The sequence below is a fragment of the Brachyistius frenatus genome, unplaced genomic scaffold, assembly GCF_029030835.1.
Source record: "Brachyistius frenatus isolate BFR_SWC_R1_liver_20210118 unplaced genomic scaffold, ASM2903083v1 Contig_226, whole genome shotgun sequence".
NCBI classification, from domain to species: domain Eukaryota; kingdom Metazoa; phylum Chordata; class Actinopteri; family Embiotocidae; genus Brachyistius; species Brachyistius frenatus.
Genome location: NW_027210825.1, coordinates 482,463 through 501,080, shown reverse-complemented (window position 1 = coordinate 501,080; position 18,618 = coordinate 482,463). Strand labels below are relative to the sequence as shown.

The 18,618-nt window shown below is 40.8% G+C and overlaps 2 protein-coding genes across 3 annotated transcripts; one reads left to right on the top strand and one right to left on the bottom strand.

Moving 5' to 3' along the window:
* Window positions 1-127: 127 nt before the first annotated feature.
* On the top strand, window positions 128-5,285 carry arl14ep (ADP-ribosylation factor-like 14 effector protein). Of its 2 annotated transcripts, none has more exons than XM_069719880.1 (5): window positions 128-305; window positions 2,766-2,955; window positions 3,048-3,173; window positions 4,045-4,085; window positions 4,728-5,285. In XM_069719880.1, exons 1-5 carry the CDS (start codon window positions 235-237, stop codon window positions 5,245-5,247), a joined length of 948 nt encoding a protein of 315 aa, XP_069575981.1. In that variant the 5' UTR covers window positions 128-234; the 3' UTR covers window positions 5,248-5,285. The 2 variants fall into 2 exon arrangements, with proteins under 2 accessions (XP_069575981.1, XP_069575983.1); XM_069719882.1 differs by having other exon boundaries at window positions 4,724-5,043.
* A 6,302-nt stretch (window positions 5,286-11,587) lies between these two features.
* LOC138633554 (gonadotropin subunit beta-1-like) lies at window positions 11,588-13,264 on the bottom strand. Its single transcript, XM_069719871.1, has 2 exons — window positions 13,094-13,264; window positions 11,588-11,843 (listed from the first exon to the last, which is right to left on the bottom strand). The coding sequence occupies exons 1-2, from the start codon at window positions 13,247-13,249 to the stop codon at window positions 11,640-11,642; spliced, it is 360 nt and encodes a 119-aa protein (XP_069575972.1). The 5' UTR covers window positions 13,250-13,264; the 3' UTR covers window positions 11,588-11,639.
* Window positions 13,265-18,618: the final 5,354 nt, after the last annotated feature.

Below are 18,618 nucleotides of genomic sequence, written 5' to 3'. Positions count from 1 at the left end.
CTGAAAGTCGTTTTAGTAAAATGGCGCAATAATCTATATTCTTGAGTAATAACACAACCCCGCCGCTGGAGGGCAGACTGCTCCAAAGCAGAACCGGAAGTAAGGTTTCATTTTCTTTGCCGAAGAAGCAGAAGAAGAAGAAGAAGCCGAGCGAGAAGAGTATAAACTGATGTCTGTTCAGTCTTTCGTGCACAATTGTTTGCATCATCGCGAAGTTTCTGCAGAGAGGACACCATGCCCGTTATTTGTGCGGCAACAGGGTGCAACAACAAGTTCGTCAAAGGGTCGGAAATACGATTTTACAGGTAAGTTTGCTCCCCGGATGAGCGGAGGCGCTGAAGTTTTACACTTTCGCCTCAACGTTAATTTGATAGAAACTGACACGGATGATTTTATTTTTATTTATTTTTTTTTATTACCGGTTGGCCACTGAAAATAAGTGTTCAATTTCAAAGGAAAACAATATTTGCATTGGTAAACGCGTTCAGGTGCAATTCAGAGCTAACGCTGTTATTCCTTGTAGCTCATATCTCAACCTCATCTAGTGTCATCTATTAATGTGGCATATTTATGGTATTAATATGGTTTAAATATGGTATAATATGGTTTAAATATGGTATAATATGGTATTAATATGGTTTAAATATGGTACAATATGGTTTAAATATGGTATAATATGGTATTAATATGGTTTAAATATGGTATAATATGGTTTAAATATGGTATAATATGGTTTAAATATGGTATAATATGGTATTAATATGGTTTAAATATGGTATAATATGGTTTAAATATGGTATAATATGGTATTAATATGGTTTAAATATGGTATAATATGGTTTAAATATGGTATAATATGGTATTAATATGGTTTAAATATGGTACAATATGGTTTAAATATGGTATAATATGGTATTAATATGGTTTAAATATGGTTTAAATATGGTATAATATGGTATTAATATGGTTTAAATATGGTATAATATGGTTTAAATATGGTATAATATGGTATTAATATGGTTTAAATATGGTATAATATGGTTTAAATATGGTATAATATGGTATTAATATGGTTTAAATATGGTATAATATGGTTTAAATATGGTATAATATGGTTTAAATATGGTATTAATATGTACTCAACCAAACTCGCAACTTAAAATGCAGTTTTTGTACTTTTTTACGTGAGTTTTTCCATTTTATTTAAATATGTTTGACTTGATGAAAAGACAGACGTTTACCAGAGTAAAGTTTTAAACGCAGGACTTTTAACTTGAAGCACACTGAAGTATTTTCACTGTTACATTTGTATTTTTATTTAAGTAAATGACCTGAGTACTTGTGCCACCACTGTATTGATGTGAGTATGCAAATAACGCAGCAGCATACAGCTTTACCACCAGTGAACAGCTTTAAGTTACGTGAGAAATTAGAAGTAAGATTCACCCCAAAGATGAAGATGGCCTGTTGCAAATATTTTCCGCTGCTGCATTTCAACACGCGTTGGTTGTTGTTTTTAAACGAGCCTGATAATGTGAACACACATCAAATGTTAAACTCACCTGTATGTTATTAACACAACTTTATAAGTCTAACCGGGAGTCAAAAAAGATTCCCAATAATAACCTCATAATACATATAAATACTCAAATATAATCAAATACTAAAAGATATTAAAAAACAACAACATTGTAAACACCAGAAATGTCTGACGAGGCTTTTGGACGTAAATTGGAGGTGATTCAACCAAGAATTAGTGACAAACCTGCACTGAAGACGCTCAACACTTCTACACCGCTGGTTGTCTGTTTTTCTTTGTTTGTTTAAATCTTTGCACTATTGTTTAGTTAGTTTTAATTGAATTTAATTATTCTATTTTATTTTATTCTATTTATTGTATATAGTGTGCATTTTTATATTTCAGATTTTTTTTTTTACTGTTGTTTTATTGCTTTTCCTGTACCTATAATGCTGCTGTAGCGAAATAATTTCCCCTTGTGGGATTAATAAAGTATCTATCTATCTATCTACTTGCGGGATTAGTTATTATATTATTTGATGGAGAAAAAGCCCTCTCTTCTATATATTTACCATTTTTTTATGTGTGGAAAGAGGCCCTGTACTACAATCTGTCAGTTCTCCCTTCACCAAGTGGTTACGCTGAGTACGCTGACCTGCTCATCGTAAATAATCCCAGTATGTCTCAGGGAGTCTCTTCCTGTGTCTCAAGGTGCTTTGGTTCACATGAAGATAAGCAGCAGTGCAGCTCTCCCCCAGGGCGGTGGGGGAGGGGTCAAGGACTGAAACAGAGACGAGAGATTGTTGTTCACTACTCAGCAGAGCTTTATTGAAGTGATGGTTGTGAACCCAAATGCATTTGTTTGAATAAACAGTCGCTTTTGTTGTACCCGAGGCCCCCGGCTGCGTGTCACAATAACTTACTTGACATTATCGATGACATTTTGTATGAAATTTAGGCCCCTGTTGACGCTTCAGACAGTTTAATTTGTCCACATGAATATTTTGAGCAGAAGGAAAAGTTTTCAGCATTTTTCAGATTTTGGAAAGCAGCTCGAACTGCTGTTAAGACAACTAATACTTCAGCTTTATGTTCCTGCCCAAGAATGTTTTCTGTCCTCTGCGCTGAGTTGTCGAGTGTTTAAATCGTCTACTTTGATAGACAGTTTACACGGCGGCTGAACTCAACATCCTGCTGCCGGGTTTTAAACGCTCTCCTCTCTCTCTCTCTCTCTCCTGCGCACCAGGTTTCCTCTCAGCAAACCTCAACTTGCCGGCAAATGGGTGAACAGCCTGGGGATGAAGAACTTCATCCCGACCACCAACACCTGCCTCTGCTCGGAGCACTTCAGGACCGACTGCTTCAGGGACTACAACGGCAAGCAGTTTCTGCGAGAGGATGCGGTGCCCACCATATTCACCCAGGACTCCTCCAAGGTGCGTTTTTCTCCCGACCGTTTGTCCGCGGCCTAAACGAGTTGAGCCCGTTCTTCTTTTACGCGAAGTGAATATCTGGGACAATTCCACAGATCGAGCTGCGTAAAAGAGGCGTCATCCCGAAGGAGACGAACGTCGTCCCTCAGCTGGCGACGCAAGCAGACAGAGACCGAGCGAGAGAGGCGGTCCTACGCAGGGACAAGAGAGGAGGCATGAGGGTGAGTTTCCTGTTGTGTTCAACTCTTCAAAGTATCGAATTAGTGTTTTTGAGCATAAAAGCTCATTTACTTTAAATCGGCGTGTACACAAGCCAATTCTTTTTTTCAAGGATTCCTTAACTTTTTAAGTTGTTAATAAAGGTGCACCTGGTGGAGCTTTAGTATAGGATGTTCACGCATTTATTGTCGGAGGCTTAGAGCTTCAGCAGAACGTTCTCCAGCATCCGCCGGTTAAATCGGATCACCGGAAACAGTCGCTGCGCTGTTTTAAGATCAGATTCAGACTGAAGACTCGCGACGAGACCAAACTGTCGCAGGGAGAAGTTACAGCAGCGTGAACTGACCCGTCTCAGCTCGACTCAAACCAGCTGACGGTGTCGCCTGTGACGCAGTTTTTATACAGTAAGGCGCAACAGTTAGTGTTTTTGTTTCTGATTATTAGAGGAGACAGAAACTCCTCTAAACGTTGAAACTGCTCTGAACCGTTGCCACTAACTTACTATCACGATGCTCATTCATGTTTTAAGACCCCTGCAAATTATTGCCAACCACAAAAAAGCCTGGAAAAAAAAAAAAAAAAAAAAAAGGCCGTCAGTTAAAACGGATGTACTGAAAGTCGTTGCTATGGAGATGTCACATCGTCCCGGTCTGGTTGCCGTGGTGTAAACTGGCAGCTTCCAGAGTGTTGCAGACGGGAGAACTGGGAGTCGTTGCAAGTTTCAAATCCTCTCGTTGTGAATCTTTTGTCTGAACTGGGCCCGATGGACTTCAGACGTCTGTCTTTTATCTTATGGTTAAATATAGCAAATGTATAACTTATTGTGGAGGTAAGTTACCGCAACATGAAATGTACTCATTTGTGTTGTTGTAGGGCGGACGAGGCGGCCGTGGAGGAAAACAGTTGTCTGACAGGTGAGAGAGAGTTTACTGTCCCTTTAAGAGTCCCAGTCAGCTCCAGCTTGAGGTCACCTGACTAGTAAAAGTGTAAAGAAGGAAAAAAAAACATGAGCGATTTATATTTGGAAGTAGTAATTAGAATAGTTTAGAGAACTTTGGTGTAAAAAAAAATAAAAGCACTTTATGACAAAACAACAGCTGGAATAAACTGAACATCCCAAACTGGTGATAACCAATCCTGCAAGAGTTTTCAGTAACTTGGATGTCTCTTCAGGTTCTGGGTTGTTTTAATCATATATATTTAAATATGAAACTAAGTTTGACCGTTAAGTTAAGTTTAACCAAGTGAAAGCCGAAAGTGTTTCCAGGTTGTTGTTTTTTTTTTTACACCTCGCTGAACGCTGCGTGGTGTTAATTGACTTTGCCAGAATGCGTCGGACGCAGTTTATATTCAGCGCCGATCCTTTTTACACTGTCATGATGTCAGACATAAATAAAACTGAAAAAGTAATTAAAAGAAAACCTCCGGGGGGTTTAGAGGGAGGGAGGGAGGGAGGAGGAGGGGGGGTAAGTAAAACGCTTCAACACATCTAACTCAGCCTGTTGCATCCGAGTGAAGAGATCACATCACGTCAGTTTGAACTGTTGATCAGGCAGGCCGTCGGAGCCAAAAGCAGAGTGTACGACAACAAAGGCCGGCTGCTCTCCAACGGCAAGGACATGTGCGACTGTCTGGACGTGGACTGCATGGGATGCTTCTACCCGTGCCCCGAGTGCGGATCGCGCAAGTGCGGCGTGGAGTGCCGCTGCGACAGGAAGTGGCTGTACGAGCAGGTGGAGGTGGAGGGGGGAGAAATCATCCGGAACAAGTTTGCTGTCTAGCTTCCAGCGGATCTTTTCGATGCTCAATCAGATGGTGTCAGGGGGCTTCTGGGAAGTCAAACGGCCTCTCCGGGGATTCGGATGCAAGTCAGACCGATGGCGCATTCAAGACGGTGGCGCTTTTAAAGAAATCTTCCACAACAATAATGAATATTTATCAGAGATTGGTAGAAACTCCGTTCTTAAAATCTGTGTTTGTATTTCCTTCAGGTTTTTTTTTTTTTTTTTTTTCCAGTGCCAATTAATGTCAATAAATGTTTTCTTGCTTTTTAATGTCTGTACTGTTTTACTGTGACATTTCCAAAGGTGGGAATAAAGTAAGATCATGTTTCACCTCACCTTGAATATCCAACTAATTCAAGTGAAAGTTGCTGAATTTTTTTTTTAGAGTGTTATTGCTTTAAAATAAGTTTGTCATAATTTGTATATTTTTAAGAACATTTTAAATTTCTTGTCTAATTGGGTTTTTACAGCAGAGAAAACACGTTTGAAACGGGCAGCTGACGAGAACGCCAAACATTTAAAGAGCTGAAGAGATTAAGAGTTTCAGTAAAATTTAAGAAAGATAAGTGAACTATATAGTTTAAAAAAGGTTGGACCAAAAATATACAAGAAAACTTACATTAATCAATAATCGTAAGTAATAAACAGTGAAATTTTCCATTATTTCACCACTGAGTATTTTACAGTAAACGGAGAAAAACACTTTGCAGTGTTCAAACTTCACAACAATACCTTCATATTAATTAGTTCTCGCTAAATCTCCACTCAGAAATCTTGGTTCTTTACGCTCATCACAGTCACAACTGTTGATCTGAAACAAGATTACAGACCATAAAGAAGGTCATTTAAAAAAAAAAAAAAAAGTCAATTAAAACTAGAGCAAATAAATAAAATGACAAATAGATGAGAGGTAAAGGAGCATTTAAGAAACGCATCGTGGTTTGTACTAAACTGGACGCAAATGATTATAAACTACACATGACGAGCTGCTTTGTGCAACTGAGTCAGAATAAATAAACAGGAGACTCGGTGTGGTTTGACGGTCAGGACGTCGGTGATCGGAGCATCTGTGATCGATCAGAGGCCAGCTTGGAGGACGAAGCTAATCCTTCCTCCGTCACGCCAAGGCCTCGTAACAACTGAAAGCATTCATCAATGTGTGTGCGTGGAGTCACCTCAGCGATCCAGCTGGTAAATTAAACCTGACGTGTGATTCATTTTTATTTCCACGAGGTCGTGTTTTGCCCCGATCACACTGGAGAGCCGTCCTTTTCATTTCCTGCTGTACGTCCTGACCCGAGGCAGCCGGCAGCCGGCCTGACAGCACTTCATCACGCCGGCTAAAGAAAGACCTGCGCAGCCCCTCAGACAGGCGACGTCTCATTTCTCCACATCCTGCTGTCCTTGAGCTCAGCCGGAGGTCAAATGTCACGCAGGTATCCTCTGTTCGTGTCCACGGAGGGGGGGGTTAGCCGGTGGTGAACACCAGGGCGCTGCCAAATTTCTGAACGTTGAGGAATTAAACCGGTGAGATATTTATTCATGTAAATAAAATGCAAGCGCTCGTGGTCTTGGAAGAGAAATGTGTGCAGTCAAGATTACGTAACGTCACAAAAACCCCTGCTGTTTTATCAAATGTAGGAGTGCTGTTGTGTTATTTGTGCTTTTCACCGCCACTGTGTTCACACCGCATTTTATTTAGCTCATTTTGAAAGGGCTGCATATAAATAAAGCTTATTAATATTTATAAAACAAAACTCCCGTCGACGGGAGCAGAGAGCGAGTCGATGCAAACAAGTCATTCATCACGGCGACGCCAGTTTTGTTCCACATTTAAATTTGAGTTTTAAATATTTTCCCAGAGGGACAATTTGTGCTGCAGCAGCTCAGGAGTTCAGGAGTTTTTTTTTTTTATTTTTTTCCCAAAGACAGCTGACACTGAAATGTGACGTAGAGCCCGGCTGCTTTTAACAGTTTGGGCTAAAAACACATCAGTTAAAATCAGGAGGATACCACACATAAAAATAAAAAACATGAAACAGATGCAGGAAAGTACAAAACAGCAAAGTAACACATCGTAACAGCATTCGTCAGCAAAGTCCTGCAAAGTAAATATTCATCTGCACCGTCAGAGCTGAGTCAGCCATTATCATACATGCGGTATATTTAATAAATAATCATTAACAATGTGGATAAAATGACTTAACAGCTGCAGGAACAGACTTTAAAATAGTTTCTTTCCCTGAACTCAGAAACTCTTAATTTCCTCATCTGACCACCACTGAGCCACATTTTACAAACACCCTTGGTGTGAGATTCACTTAAGTTCAATATGTTGATTTATTTCTCCATTTTATAAGTATTTATTATATCTCTATATTTCTAGGACGTGTCTTTGTTTGTCTGTTTTTTGTTTTTGTGCGTATATGCTTTGTCTTTTCAAATTGCACTGATCAGGAGCAGCACTCCAAATCTCGTATTTTGTAAAGTGACAATAAAGGCTTTTTTTTTATTTAATTCTAAGACAAATAATATAAAGCCTAAAACAGTCGAGCAAATTCCAAACATTTCTTCACTTGACTGTGACATCACTCCTGCCGTGTCAAAATGTTACGATATCCAAAATCCGAGATGACATTTAGTTTCATACCGCGATGCAACATCGATAAACAGCCCGTCCCGATCTCGATCCATCACGGCCGGTCATGGAGCCATCCACTACATCATCGTGTCTATTCCCTGCCTCCGGCAGAGGAAACAGGTCGACAGGCTCGTCTATAAACTTGATAAAACGTCTCGATCAATATTGGCTGCGGCGGTCGTCGGTGAGCAGCGAGCTGCGAACCTCCGGGGAGCCGCCGGATAAAAAAAAAAAAAAAAAAAAAAACAAGCCGCTATTAAAGGACGCCGTGACCCCGACGGACGGGAACGTGTCGGCGGATGTCACGCCTGCAGTGTTCACACCGAACCGCAGTCTTGCGCGCGAGTCTGCGGGATGAAGGTGAGGAGGTCGAAGGTCTGACTGGAAGACGACGTGAGAGGGCCGTCGCTTCTTCCGCTCGATCGTGACTCCGACGAACTCCCAGGCACTTCGGTAAAATGGAAAATGGCAAATTCCATCGACGGGAAACGTGTGCTTTCGGCCGAGCGCTATAACTTTACCACGCCGACGCCCGCAGCTACAGCTCGACGGGCTTTTATATTCCCGACCGGCGCCGTTTCGGTTTAGTGCGCTAATCTTTTGCTCATTATCTCGGAGCAGAAAACGTGACTGAGGGCGACGACGACATCTTCAGCTTTGCAGGTATTCGTGTGCGAACGGCTTTAAATTCTGGCTTGGTGAAAGTACGACATTAAGAGTTAAGGGATCGCGGTTCACCTTGAGGCTGACACGAACGTCTGCACCAAATTTCACGCCAATGGGTGTTGAGATATTTCAGTGGGGACCAACGTGGTAGACTCCAAATACCAAATATTAGCTGGTTGCACCTTTTTGAATGTGACGATTTGCCGCCTTCCTCTGTCTTCAATTAAATATCTTTGGGTTTTGAACTGTTGGTCCGATCCGTTCTCTGAATTTAAAGAGCTCACTTCGGGCTTTCAGAATTTATGAACACTAATTGAAAAATAACAGAAAAATTACCCCCCCAAGCCCTGAATTAATTTACGGTCCTGCTAATCCACTGATAAATCTGAACCGCGGGCAAGAAAGCTGAAACGTGTTGGTTTGTGAGCTGCTTATCTCTGAAATGCAACCTCAGATTTTATCAACATTTTTCTGGACGGCCTCGAGCTGAGGAAATTAATTACAGGATCGATTTAAAAGTGGGATTTGTCCATAAATATGAAACTAACAAGAGATTGATTTTCCAAATGTGGCTCTACAGTTCGGGGGGGGTGAGGGGGGGAATCGATTCGCGTCATTTAACCGAAGCTGTAAGCGGCAGAAATGATGCCTTCAGGTAGTTCGTCAGGCGCTGGTGGTTCCTGCTCTTCTTGAAAACCGTATCTTATGTCCGGATTCCTTGCCGGAGATGATGTCGCACCCTCTGCTGGACGAACGCCTCGGGCTGCTCGTGTCGGGAAAACGGCAAATGTTGATGTTGCGATAGAGTGAGAAAGCGGCGGTGCCTCCGGGTCACGGTCCATCTCTACACGCCGGCTCGCCCTCCTCTGCGAGGCGCTCAGGTCAGCTTCGCCCCGCGGGCTCCGTTATCGCTGCATCGAGACTCTGGAAACATTTCTGTGTCCAACAAATACTTTGTTTCTCGCATGTTGTTTTTTTTTTTTCTTCAGACCGCATCGGTCTGTAAACGTTCTGTAATCATCCCACGGCGTGTTTCTCTTCTGACCTCTTTTTGCGATCGTTGATCATTTCATCGATTGTTTTACTTGTTAAAGGTGTTTCGGCTTTGACCTTCGCGCTACCAGCTTGGTAGCCGGCAGTGGTTTATTCTCTTGATGAGTTTTTAACCCTTTAAGCTATTTTTTGTTCTTTTTTTTTTAAACTTCCACCCGACAAAACATCCCTAAAATCAGTCAGTAACAGTCAGTGCAAAACTGTGAGACCCAAGTTTACAACATTGGGCTCTCCGGATCAAAGGCAATTTTGAGTTTACTTGTCTTTATCACCAGACCAGAGCAAAATTTGAAATACCCTCGAAAGAAAATTACAATTTTTGCCACGCCTCATCAAAACTAGAAATTAGAGAGTAAAATAACGCTAAGTCAGTAAACGCAGATGTTATTGAACGTGGTCTAAAACGTCCCAACTGCAACTCTGACACATTTTAATGCAACAAAAATAAAGCACGACCGATGCTGCATGGATTTCAGTCTTCAATCTTCAGGGAACGTGCAATTCTCTGCGACCTTGGTTAAGATGGCGCTTTCATAATAGATGAGGACCGGTTGCTGTGACGCGACCTCAGAGATGGAACGAGTTCATGTAAAACGCTGCCGAGTTGCATTATCGGAAATGCACGATCTACTGTAGTTAGAGCTCGTAGTCTACGAGTATACTCCGCTGCTTTGTTTAATCTATCTCTTGTTAGTTTCTCAACGTAACGGCAGCGCAATACTAAATTTATGGGGCACTCAATTAATGAGAAAAGCCTTGTCAGAAAAGATATATACAACGATTTCACAGTCCTGAAAAAAAAAAAAAAATCTACCAAACTGGCACATCAAACCGACATCTGCCAGGGTAGGGTCGCCGGTCGTGGAAGGAATGCTGACAACGCAATATACAGTTCATTTAAATTATACACTACGCAGATCTTGTTAGGATCAAACTGGTGTAATGCCAAGTCACAACACTGAAGGTAGTTAAAAGCTTATTGCTGCGTGTATCGTCAGCAGGAGCCTCAGGTTTATTCAAGCCTCTGGATTAATACGATTTCAAACAAACCATCCGCAGACGTAGAAGATGCACCTGCTTTTAAAAACAAGCCTTTTTCCAAGATGAAACGATGAGAGTTCAGCAGACGTCAGTGTAGAGAGCTGCTTCATTCCTCTTCTCATCTCCCTGCAGATATGTCCTTTAGTTCTGACTGTGTGGACTGTTGGATTCTACTGTCCTGAATTTTAATGCGGTCCTGCAGACAAAACGTCAAACACTGATTCTACTGGTCAGTGATTGACTTCTGATACTGAGTCCGTTTATTTTTTTAATGTTTTTTTTGCTTTGTATTCACATTGAGGCCTCCTCAAATCCAAACACACAATGTTGGCAGTTTATGTATTTTCAGACAGAAGTTATCTGAAGTACAGAGCAAATGAGACATCATAAAACAATCTAATATTGGCTGGAGTGAGCAGCGAACATTTGGAAAAGTGTTAAGATGGAGGCAATACATTCAAATACACAGAATCTACTGGACACTAGCATTAAGAGGTATTACACTTATTTGATTTCTAGTTCAGTCCATGAATTTGAAGCCGGGAGAGCTCAGCTCAGCATATATAGACTGGAAACACAGAAACAGCTTTAAGTACTTAACATTATATCTGCAGCATTATGACATTGCAAGGGTACAAGGAGTTGTAAGAGATTTGAGGATTTTCCCTACGAAGCTATTTCTACCTCTCTCTGGTGAAGCCTCCTGAAGAGAGCTGCGGATCAGCAGGAACATTTAGTGGAGCTTTTGGACGCAAACTCTATATTTTCATTTCCAGCTGTCAAAAAAAAAAAAAAAAAAAAGCGAGTCCTTCTCATTTTCTCACGGATGACCTCCCGCTCTCGGCGTGAAAAACCTGAGTCGCAGGATTATTGAATTGTGGGGGTCGGTCGCCTCGTTCAGGGTTAAAAAAAAAAAAGGGAAACTGTTGGTCGGACATTTAATCTCTCAGAGACTCTAAAAGTCACCATCTCTCTGCCGCATATACAGACAATTTCTTCTGCCGTGACTTTTGACATTTTGGCCAATTGCTGGAGAACAGAGCAGGTTGAAATGTGCTGCCACAGACTGACTGATCATTTTGATCAAAAAGCAATGTCGGTGCGGCCGTCGTTACGTCAACATACAAAAGGAGAAAATTTAAAACACAATGAATGTTGTAAAAAAATTAAAAAAAATTAAAAAAAAAGAAGGAAGAGGAAAAACACAGAAACGTCAGCGATACCTGTTTATTTAACGTCAAAGTGGCACAAAGATAATCAGGAGGAAGAACATTGGGGGTTCTTTAAACGGCCACACAGTTGGGTATGTGTGCCGGGTCGCGGCCGCAGTGCATCTTTTCCGTGTTACACGCGATACAGTTGCAGTTTCTGGCGACGGGGTATTTGACGGCCTCTGGACACCCTTCGATGAACTTCACCTCCTCGGACCAGTCGCCGTTGCAGATTTTCTGTTCGGGCCACTCGTGATGGCTGATGTAGACGGGATCCTGTCATCAACACCGGCATTTAAAAACATGAAAGGATGATGCTTTTTGCGCCAGAACCATCTCGGCTTTTAAATGAGAATAATCGGGGTTGAAACATCAGATGAATGTGAACTGTGGTCATTTCAACTGAACGCGTGTAACGGCGGACTTTGGTCTTCGTTCTCACTCAAACAAGACGAATGAGAAGAAGGACACAGCGTGATATGGCGACCATAATGTCAAACACTGGATTAAAACCTCCTATAATCTTTACTTCCTTGACAGGTTTTTAAAATGATGGAGATTTCATGATAATGTAATCACATATTAAACACGAATAAGGTAATGATGAACAGATTCACATTAAAATTTCAAAATGAATGGATACAAATGTAAATAGATTGTGACACACAATCACCGGCGTGGAACGAGGTTGGCTGTGACGGGGCTCAGATCAAAGAGGCGCGCAGCCACTGAATGAAAGGTTGAGCTCCGTCTATTAATCCTATTAGAGCCACTGAGAAGCGGCGCAGAGAAGGTGTGTGGGGTCCTGCGTGATGCTTTTGGTTTTCATAAAGAGCTGCTCCTCCTACATCTGTCTGAGCAGAGATCCCAGGAGGATGTGCAGCGATATCAGAGCGGTATTCGTGCATCGAGGGCTCCTGTGACGCTCTTTATTTTGAAAAGTGACAGAACCAAAACGGCGAATAAACCACAAAGTTGAAAGATTTTTCTACAAATGAACTGTAAAATGAGGTGAGTTTGGTTTGAACTGAGCCTCCTTAAATAACACTGACGTTAGTAACATTTCTTTAAGATGTCATAATCTAGTTTCTATTTGTCCAGCTCTGAAATTCCTGCCTCCACCTCTGTGTTCAGAAATGAACTGATTCTTGTCCACAACTACACCTAATAGGACGTCTGTCACTGTTAAAGGTTTATTCACATCCGTAAGTTTGGTTCAATTGAGACACATTCTGTATGTTAATATATCTACAATTTATGAGGTCATAAAACTACTGGTTTAACCTTCTAGCTTATAATTTCTTTTCATCCTGATTTACTGTAACTGTCTACATGTATATGTGATAAAGTTGTAAAGGTGAAAAAAGAAAAAAAACGTCCTCAAGCTCGCCATAGAAAAATAAAATATATTAAAATATTCATGCATAAAAGCAGACTAAATGCGGAGTGTCATCAGTCTCGTTCGTTATCATAAACAAGTTGGAGGCAATATGTTCAATATGTTGAGAGTTTGAGTCATCCGTCACCTCGTTGTAGCAGTGTCCTACACACACGGTGGTGTTGACGTACTCGGTGGTGCCACAGCTCTCCACTTCGATGGTGTAGGACGTCAGGTGACAGTCGAGGCAGTCCTGCCCTGCCCCCGCCAGTGCCAGCACAGCTGCCATGACAACCAGCTGCATCCTCTGCCAGGTGCAGCGCAGACACCTGCCACAAGAGGGGATCAGGTCTCAACATCAGACACTTCAAAAAAAAAAAACATGTCAGAGGATCCAACAAATTCATGTGGATTAAAGTGTGTGAGCCTCGCCGTGTGTCAACTCCGTGGTGATTAAATGGTTCAGGGATTGTGGATTAACGGCGGTATTTGATCTACAGTAGAGATTCATTTAAAACATTTTAGACTTGTAACACCTCTGCAATTACAATGAAATCATCTGCGTTTAATATCTGACAGCATCAGGAGCAGCTGAGCTTTAGAAATCTGTGTCATTGTTGAAGCCAGATTGTGAACCATCGCAGGACTAGTAGCAGTGGTAGTAAGTAGTACGCATGTCCTGTATAAAGAGAGTATAATCTGTAATGAAATGTATAATGGTGGAGATCAATTTAAAAGTGGAAAACAAAGTTATTTTCAGAGGGCTTCTTTTAACAGGATTTACTTACCTAGAAATTAATGTTCCTCCTGGAGACCGTCTATCAGGATTTAAATTAAATTACAACAATCCAGCTAGTTTCTGTTTAAAGAATATATCTCAAGTTTGTATTTGATTAGATGAAAAGATATCCATCTCTGAACTTTCTGCTTCCACCTGAGGTAAATTAAATTAGTTTACAGACAAAACAACGTTACAAAACTCAAACAAATCAATAAAAAACTGTGCAGATTACTTTTAATAATCAACATACTGTGACCAGATGTCGTTACATCTAATAAAAAACGGACAAAATAATCTTAACATTAAGTCAGTGAAAAAAAAAAAGTTCTGTTAAGTTTAAGTACTAAAAAGTAGAATAAAATAATATTGTTTCCATTTCTCACCGCACTCAAAAGAAAAACTGTGTTCTGTCTGTAAAGTTTGTTTTTAACATGCAAATTTTGAATGCTGACATCAGAGATGGTGAAAGAAATCTCAGACACGGATCTCTCCGAGCCCGCAGAAGAAAACCCAAATCTACATGTGGATACCACAGGGAGTAAAAATGTTTTCTTTAGGAAACAAAAAGACAGAAGATTACTGTCCAGACTAAATTATTAACTTAAAACTGTGTTCCCCGGGCATGAGTGGATTAAAACATATTCATTAAACTTTGTGTTATAAATAATTTAAACAAATTGAAGACCAGCAGGCCAAATATGATCAATGAGCTCATTGAATTTTAAGGCCCGTGTTTTAATTAAACCCCTCTATGCACACTTGCATCCTCATATATATCCACCTAATAGTCATCAGCAAAAACCTTTAAGTCACATTTATATATAAAAGTCAATTTAAACAATAAATATACAATATATTGCATATGAAGATATTTTAACTAAATTATTTACAGGTAAGTCTGCAACTGGTGCTTTTTTTTTCTCTTACTTGGCTGTTTTATCATTTGTTTTTGTTACAGAAAGTTCAAAAGTTCAGATCAGTTTCATGACCGTGAAATCTCATTTTATCATTAACACCAGAATTGTGAAAACATTTTGAGCTTGGTTGGCGTGTGAAACCTACCTGTAGCGCTCTGTTGTTGCTCTGAACCTGAAGCTGAAAGTCGGGTTCTCTCTAAAACATCTGTAACAGCTTTCCACCTGCCAACTGTCTCCCCTGCTTAAATACTGCTGCTCATAAATCCTGTTAATCTACTCGGCCTTGCTTCGCTGCTATTTTTTTCTTACCTGTTTAGACTTAAAAGCAAATCCTCGTCTCTTTCCCCCCCAACGGTTCAGGGATGGCCCGCAGCCTCAAGGCCTTTTCCTCCCACGCACGAGGAGGAGCGAGTCGATATCTTCTGAAACCTCGTTCAGATTACATGAGTGAAAGGCTCAGATGGACCAGCAGATATATCAAAACAAATCTGCCCCCACATGGAAATTACTGATATGAGGCAGTAATTAATTTGTCGTGTTCCTTTTCCGTTGCCTTGTGTGTCATTTTTTTCAGCATATTAGTGGAAGTCGTGCACATTGTTTTTTGCGTACATATAGTTTAGTGATTATATGTCATTTTTGTCCACCAATATATTTGAAGTGATGTTTGAAATGCATCATCAAAAGTTATACTGAAAGTTATCAAAGAAGCTTTCAGAGTTTTTGTTCTTCCGATTATTTAAACAGTTAAAGATGAAGACACCTGACTGACAAACATTTAAGTCATTGTTTTATTTCCACTTAAAGCCTCTATTTTATGTAATTGTGGCATCTTTCAAAATCACTATCAAAGTGAAAGAGAAGAGAAAAAAAAAAAAAGCTTCTCACGGTGCTTTGAATATATTTCTGTGCATAATCTAACGACTACTACATCAACGTCTCCAACAGCAGGAAACCTCATTAACACTCTCAGTTTGTATAAATAATCGATCTGTATGAATCATGACTTTACAACTTCCAAGTTTCCCCCAAAATATTTTTTACCAGCGAGGTGTAATTTAGTTTTAACTTGGATCCAGAATGAACTATTACTTTACTGCAGCTAAAAGTTCTGCTGTGATCTGCTGTGAAGACTTTTTGGCTGTAATCTTGCCGGCACAGAGCGGTCTGGAGCCAGAAGTGACCATATATGGACGAGCCGGGGAGGAGCGAGCGGAGGCTCTGACTCAATCGGATTTGAAAGCGGAGGATAGTACGCCCCGCCCACCGATAGAGGAAACCTGACTGCACTACACACTTGTTAATCAAACAGAAACGCCCCCCAAAATGATGTACTTTTTGTCTAATTAATGACGGGATCATTTAGATACATTGCCAGAAAACCAATAAGAAGGAGCGACTTTACACCAAAATATCTTGAGGAAAAAAATGTATTAACTTTGTATTTCATGAGAGAAGTTAAATAGGAGTCTATTGAGCCAGAGGCTTTTTGGAACCAGCCTCTAGTGGCCCTCGGTGGTATTGCACTGTATGGCACTTCCACATTGGTCTCATTTTTCAGACCTCGAGGCGCCATCCACTTTTATATACAGTCTATGTTCTGGTGTAGATAATTTATCATCTATGCAGTTGTTTAGTTTAATCCATATTCTTTTAAGATGATTAAATCATTTGTCTGTAAAATCTGAATCTGAAAAGTTACAGTATACATAACTGTCAGATAAAAGTGTAGAGTAAAATGTAGTGGCGTGCATGTACATGTATAAATTAACATACTGTAGAACTACGCGATGGGTTTTTCAAGCAAAAAGTACAATTTAAATTAAAACTGCAAGCAGTGATATGCGGGCCCTCGCACGCTGCACGTCGGGGATCCAGCGGGTCGGGGCCGCCGGCTCCCCGACGTGCAGCAAGCGATGGTCTGCATATTCCGGCTTGCAGTTTAAAAGATTTTCTCGATCTCGTTCCTTATTCTTCTTAAAAAAAAAATTGCCTTTTTTTGGCAGCTTTAACATTTTCAAAAACTCATGAAAGTTGGTGCCTGACACAAGTTTCATGAGGTTTGGAGCATCGTTTGACCTTAAACATCAACTTCCTGTGTCACGGCGAAACATCAAACTTAGCTGCATCGCCCTGGCTATACTCTATACTCTATACAAACATGCAATAGTATATATAGTATGACTTTTTTTTTTTTTTTTTTTTAGCATATTTTGGACAACATATGACTTTTCTTTGAATATTTTGGACGACATACTTTGGATATTTTGGATGACTTTTTTTTTTTTAATCATATTTTGGAGTATGACCTTTTACATGCATGCCTCAAGTTAGTTCTCACTGTGAGGCAACTGCTCTAACCAGTGCACCACTGTGTCATACTATGTTCGAAATATGAAGAAAAAAAAAAGGCTCTTTTGGGGAATTTTTTATTTTTGTTGGAGTTTTGTATTGTTGTTGACCTTTGGTTTGGTATTAATATGACTTGCACGTACAAACCCGAACCCATGTGGCTTACCCTTAGAGGGACTCGCTCGCCGTGCGCAGCTTATTAAGGGGACTCGCCCTCCGAGATCCATGTGTAATACCTGAGCGGGGCTCGAACCCGTGTCTTCATAAAGTTGTTTCCAGCTCTGAAACGGCGTCGTAGACCACTAGATTATCTTCGGCGACGGAGAATGAGCCTCAGCAGTCTGGTTAACTCAACAGGTAAAAGATTCGACTTCACCAAGGTTGCTATTAATGGTTCAGGTTTTGGGGTTTGAGTCCCCCCCCCCCTTTGTCATGAGGTTGTTGTTTTTTTAAGTCATACTACAGTAAAAAGTGACCCAAAAGTTATTTTTGGGTCACTTTTTAGCCGCCACAGACACACCGACTGACAAAAATGAATTCTTTTGATAACTTTTAATTCCAAACATGTTAAGAGTGCACAGACTAAATTTCAAATCGGTCCAGCAAAATCTGTAGGAGGAGTTCGTTAAAATACAACATGTGAATCGCCAAAAATGGCGACTAAATTCAAAATGGCGAACTTCCTGTTGAGTTGACGTAATGGTGCCTTGGAACTTTTTGGTACATGTTTGCATGGCATCTGTTTAGGGGCCGCTAGCGAACCATTTGGCCACGCCCACTCACGACTCCACTAAAATACGCAATTTTTCACCGGGAGAGACGCGTGTACCAACTTTCATGAGTTTTTGAACATGAAAAAGCCTCCAAAAATGCAGTTGTTTACGGAGAATAATAATGACGCGGAATAATAATTCCTTGAAGAACAATAGGGCTTTGGCACCATCGGTGCTCGGGCCCTAAAAATCATTCGGATTGTTTAATGGCGGCTGGCAGACATCTTGTACACGTATTACCTCCACCTTCTGATGGGAGTACTGCATTACAACCAGACGCCAGGAGAACAGGGGAAATATGGAAGAACGACCGGCACAAGTACTAATCGATTTGAAGAGATTTTTTAATAACTATTAGAATATTCAAAAATCATGTCCCAACCCTCAATAGAATTTCCCAAGTATTCTGCGATGTGCCGCATTCAGTGAAAAGTTAGCACTGCACCATGAGCCGGATTGTCTGCAGTGACAGTGGAATAGAAGTTCTTGGGCTGCAGCCACGGTTCATCCAAACTGCTGCTCCGTCTGCCCTTGCAGCCACCAGGGACTCAGGTTCCCCTCCACCCCCACCCACGCATCCTGCTGAACCGCCATCCCCCCCTAAAAAGGCTGCAAGGACTTTTATAGAGTCACCCCCTCCTGTCCTCTGAGGTGCTACTTCCTGTAGGAAATCTCAGCTGAAATACATCACTGTTAGCATGCATTCTGTCTTTAATGAACACCAGTCATCGTTGATTAATCTCATATTCAGAGGAGAACGCGTCATTAGTCATTTCTGAATGGTCGATATAACAGCTGGTAATTCCTTTTAAAATAAGAGCATCTGCACTGAAGATTGATTTATTAAGAG

Excerpts from the sequence above, each read along its gene's own strand:
- arl14ep (XM_069719880.1), top strand. The coding sequence starts at position 235 with ATGCCCGTTATTTGTGCGGCAACAGGGTGCAACAACAAGTTCGTCAAA. Across the intron at positions 3,174-4,044 it reads ACAAGAGAGGAGGCATGAGG|GGCGGACGAGGCGGCCGTGG; the intron begins GTGAGTTTCCTG and ends GTGTTGTTGTAG. Across the intron at positions 4,086-4,727 it reads GGAAAACAGTTGTCTGACAG|GCCGTCGGAGCCAAAAGCAG; the intron begins GTGAGAGAGAGT and ends TTGATCAGGCAG.
- LOC138633554 (XM_069719871.1), bottom strand. The coding sequence starts at position 13,249 with ATGCAGCTGGTTGTCATGGCAGCTGTGCTGGCACTGGCGGGGGCAGGG. Across the intron at positions 11,844-13,093 it reads TAGGACACTGCTACAACGAG|GATCCCGTCTACATCAGCCA; the intron begins GTGACGGATGAC and ends TGTTGATGACAG.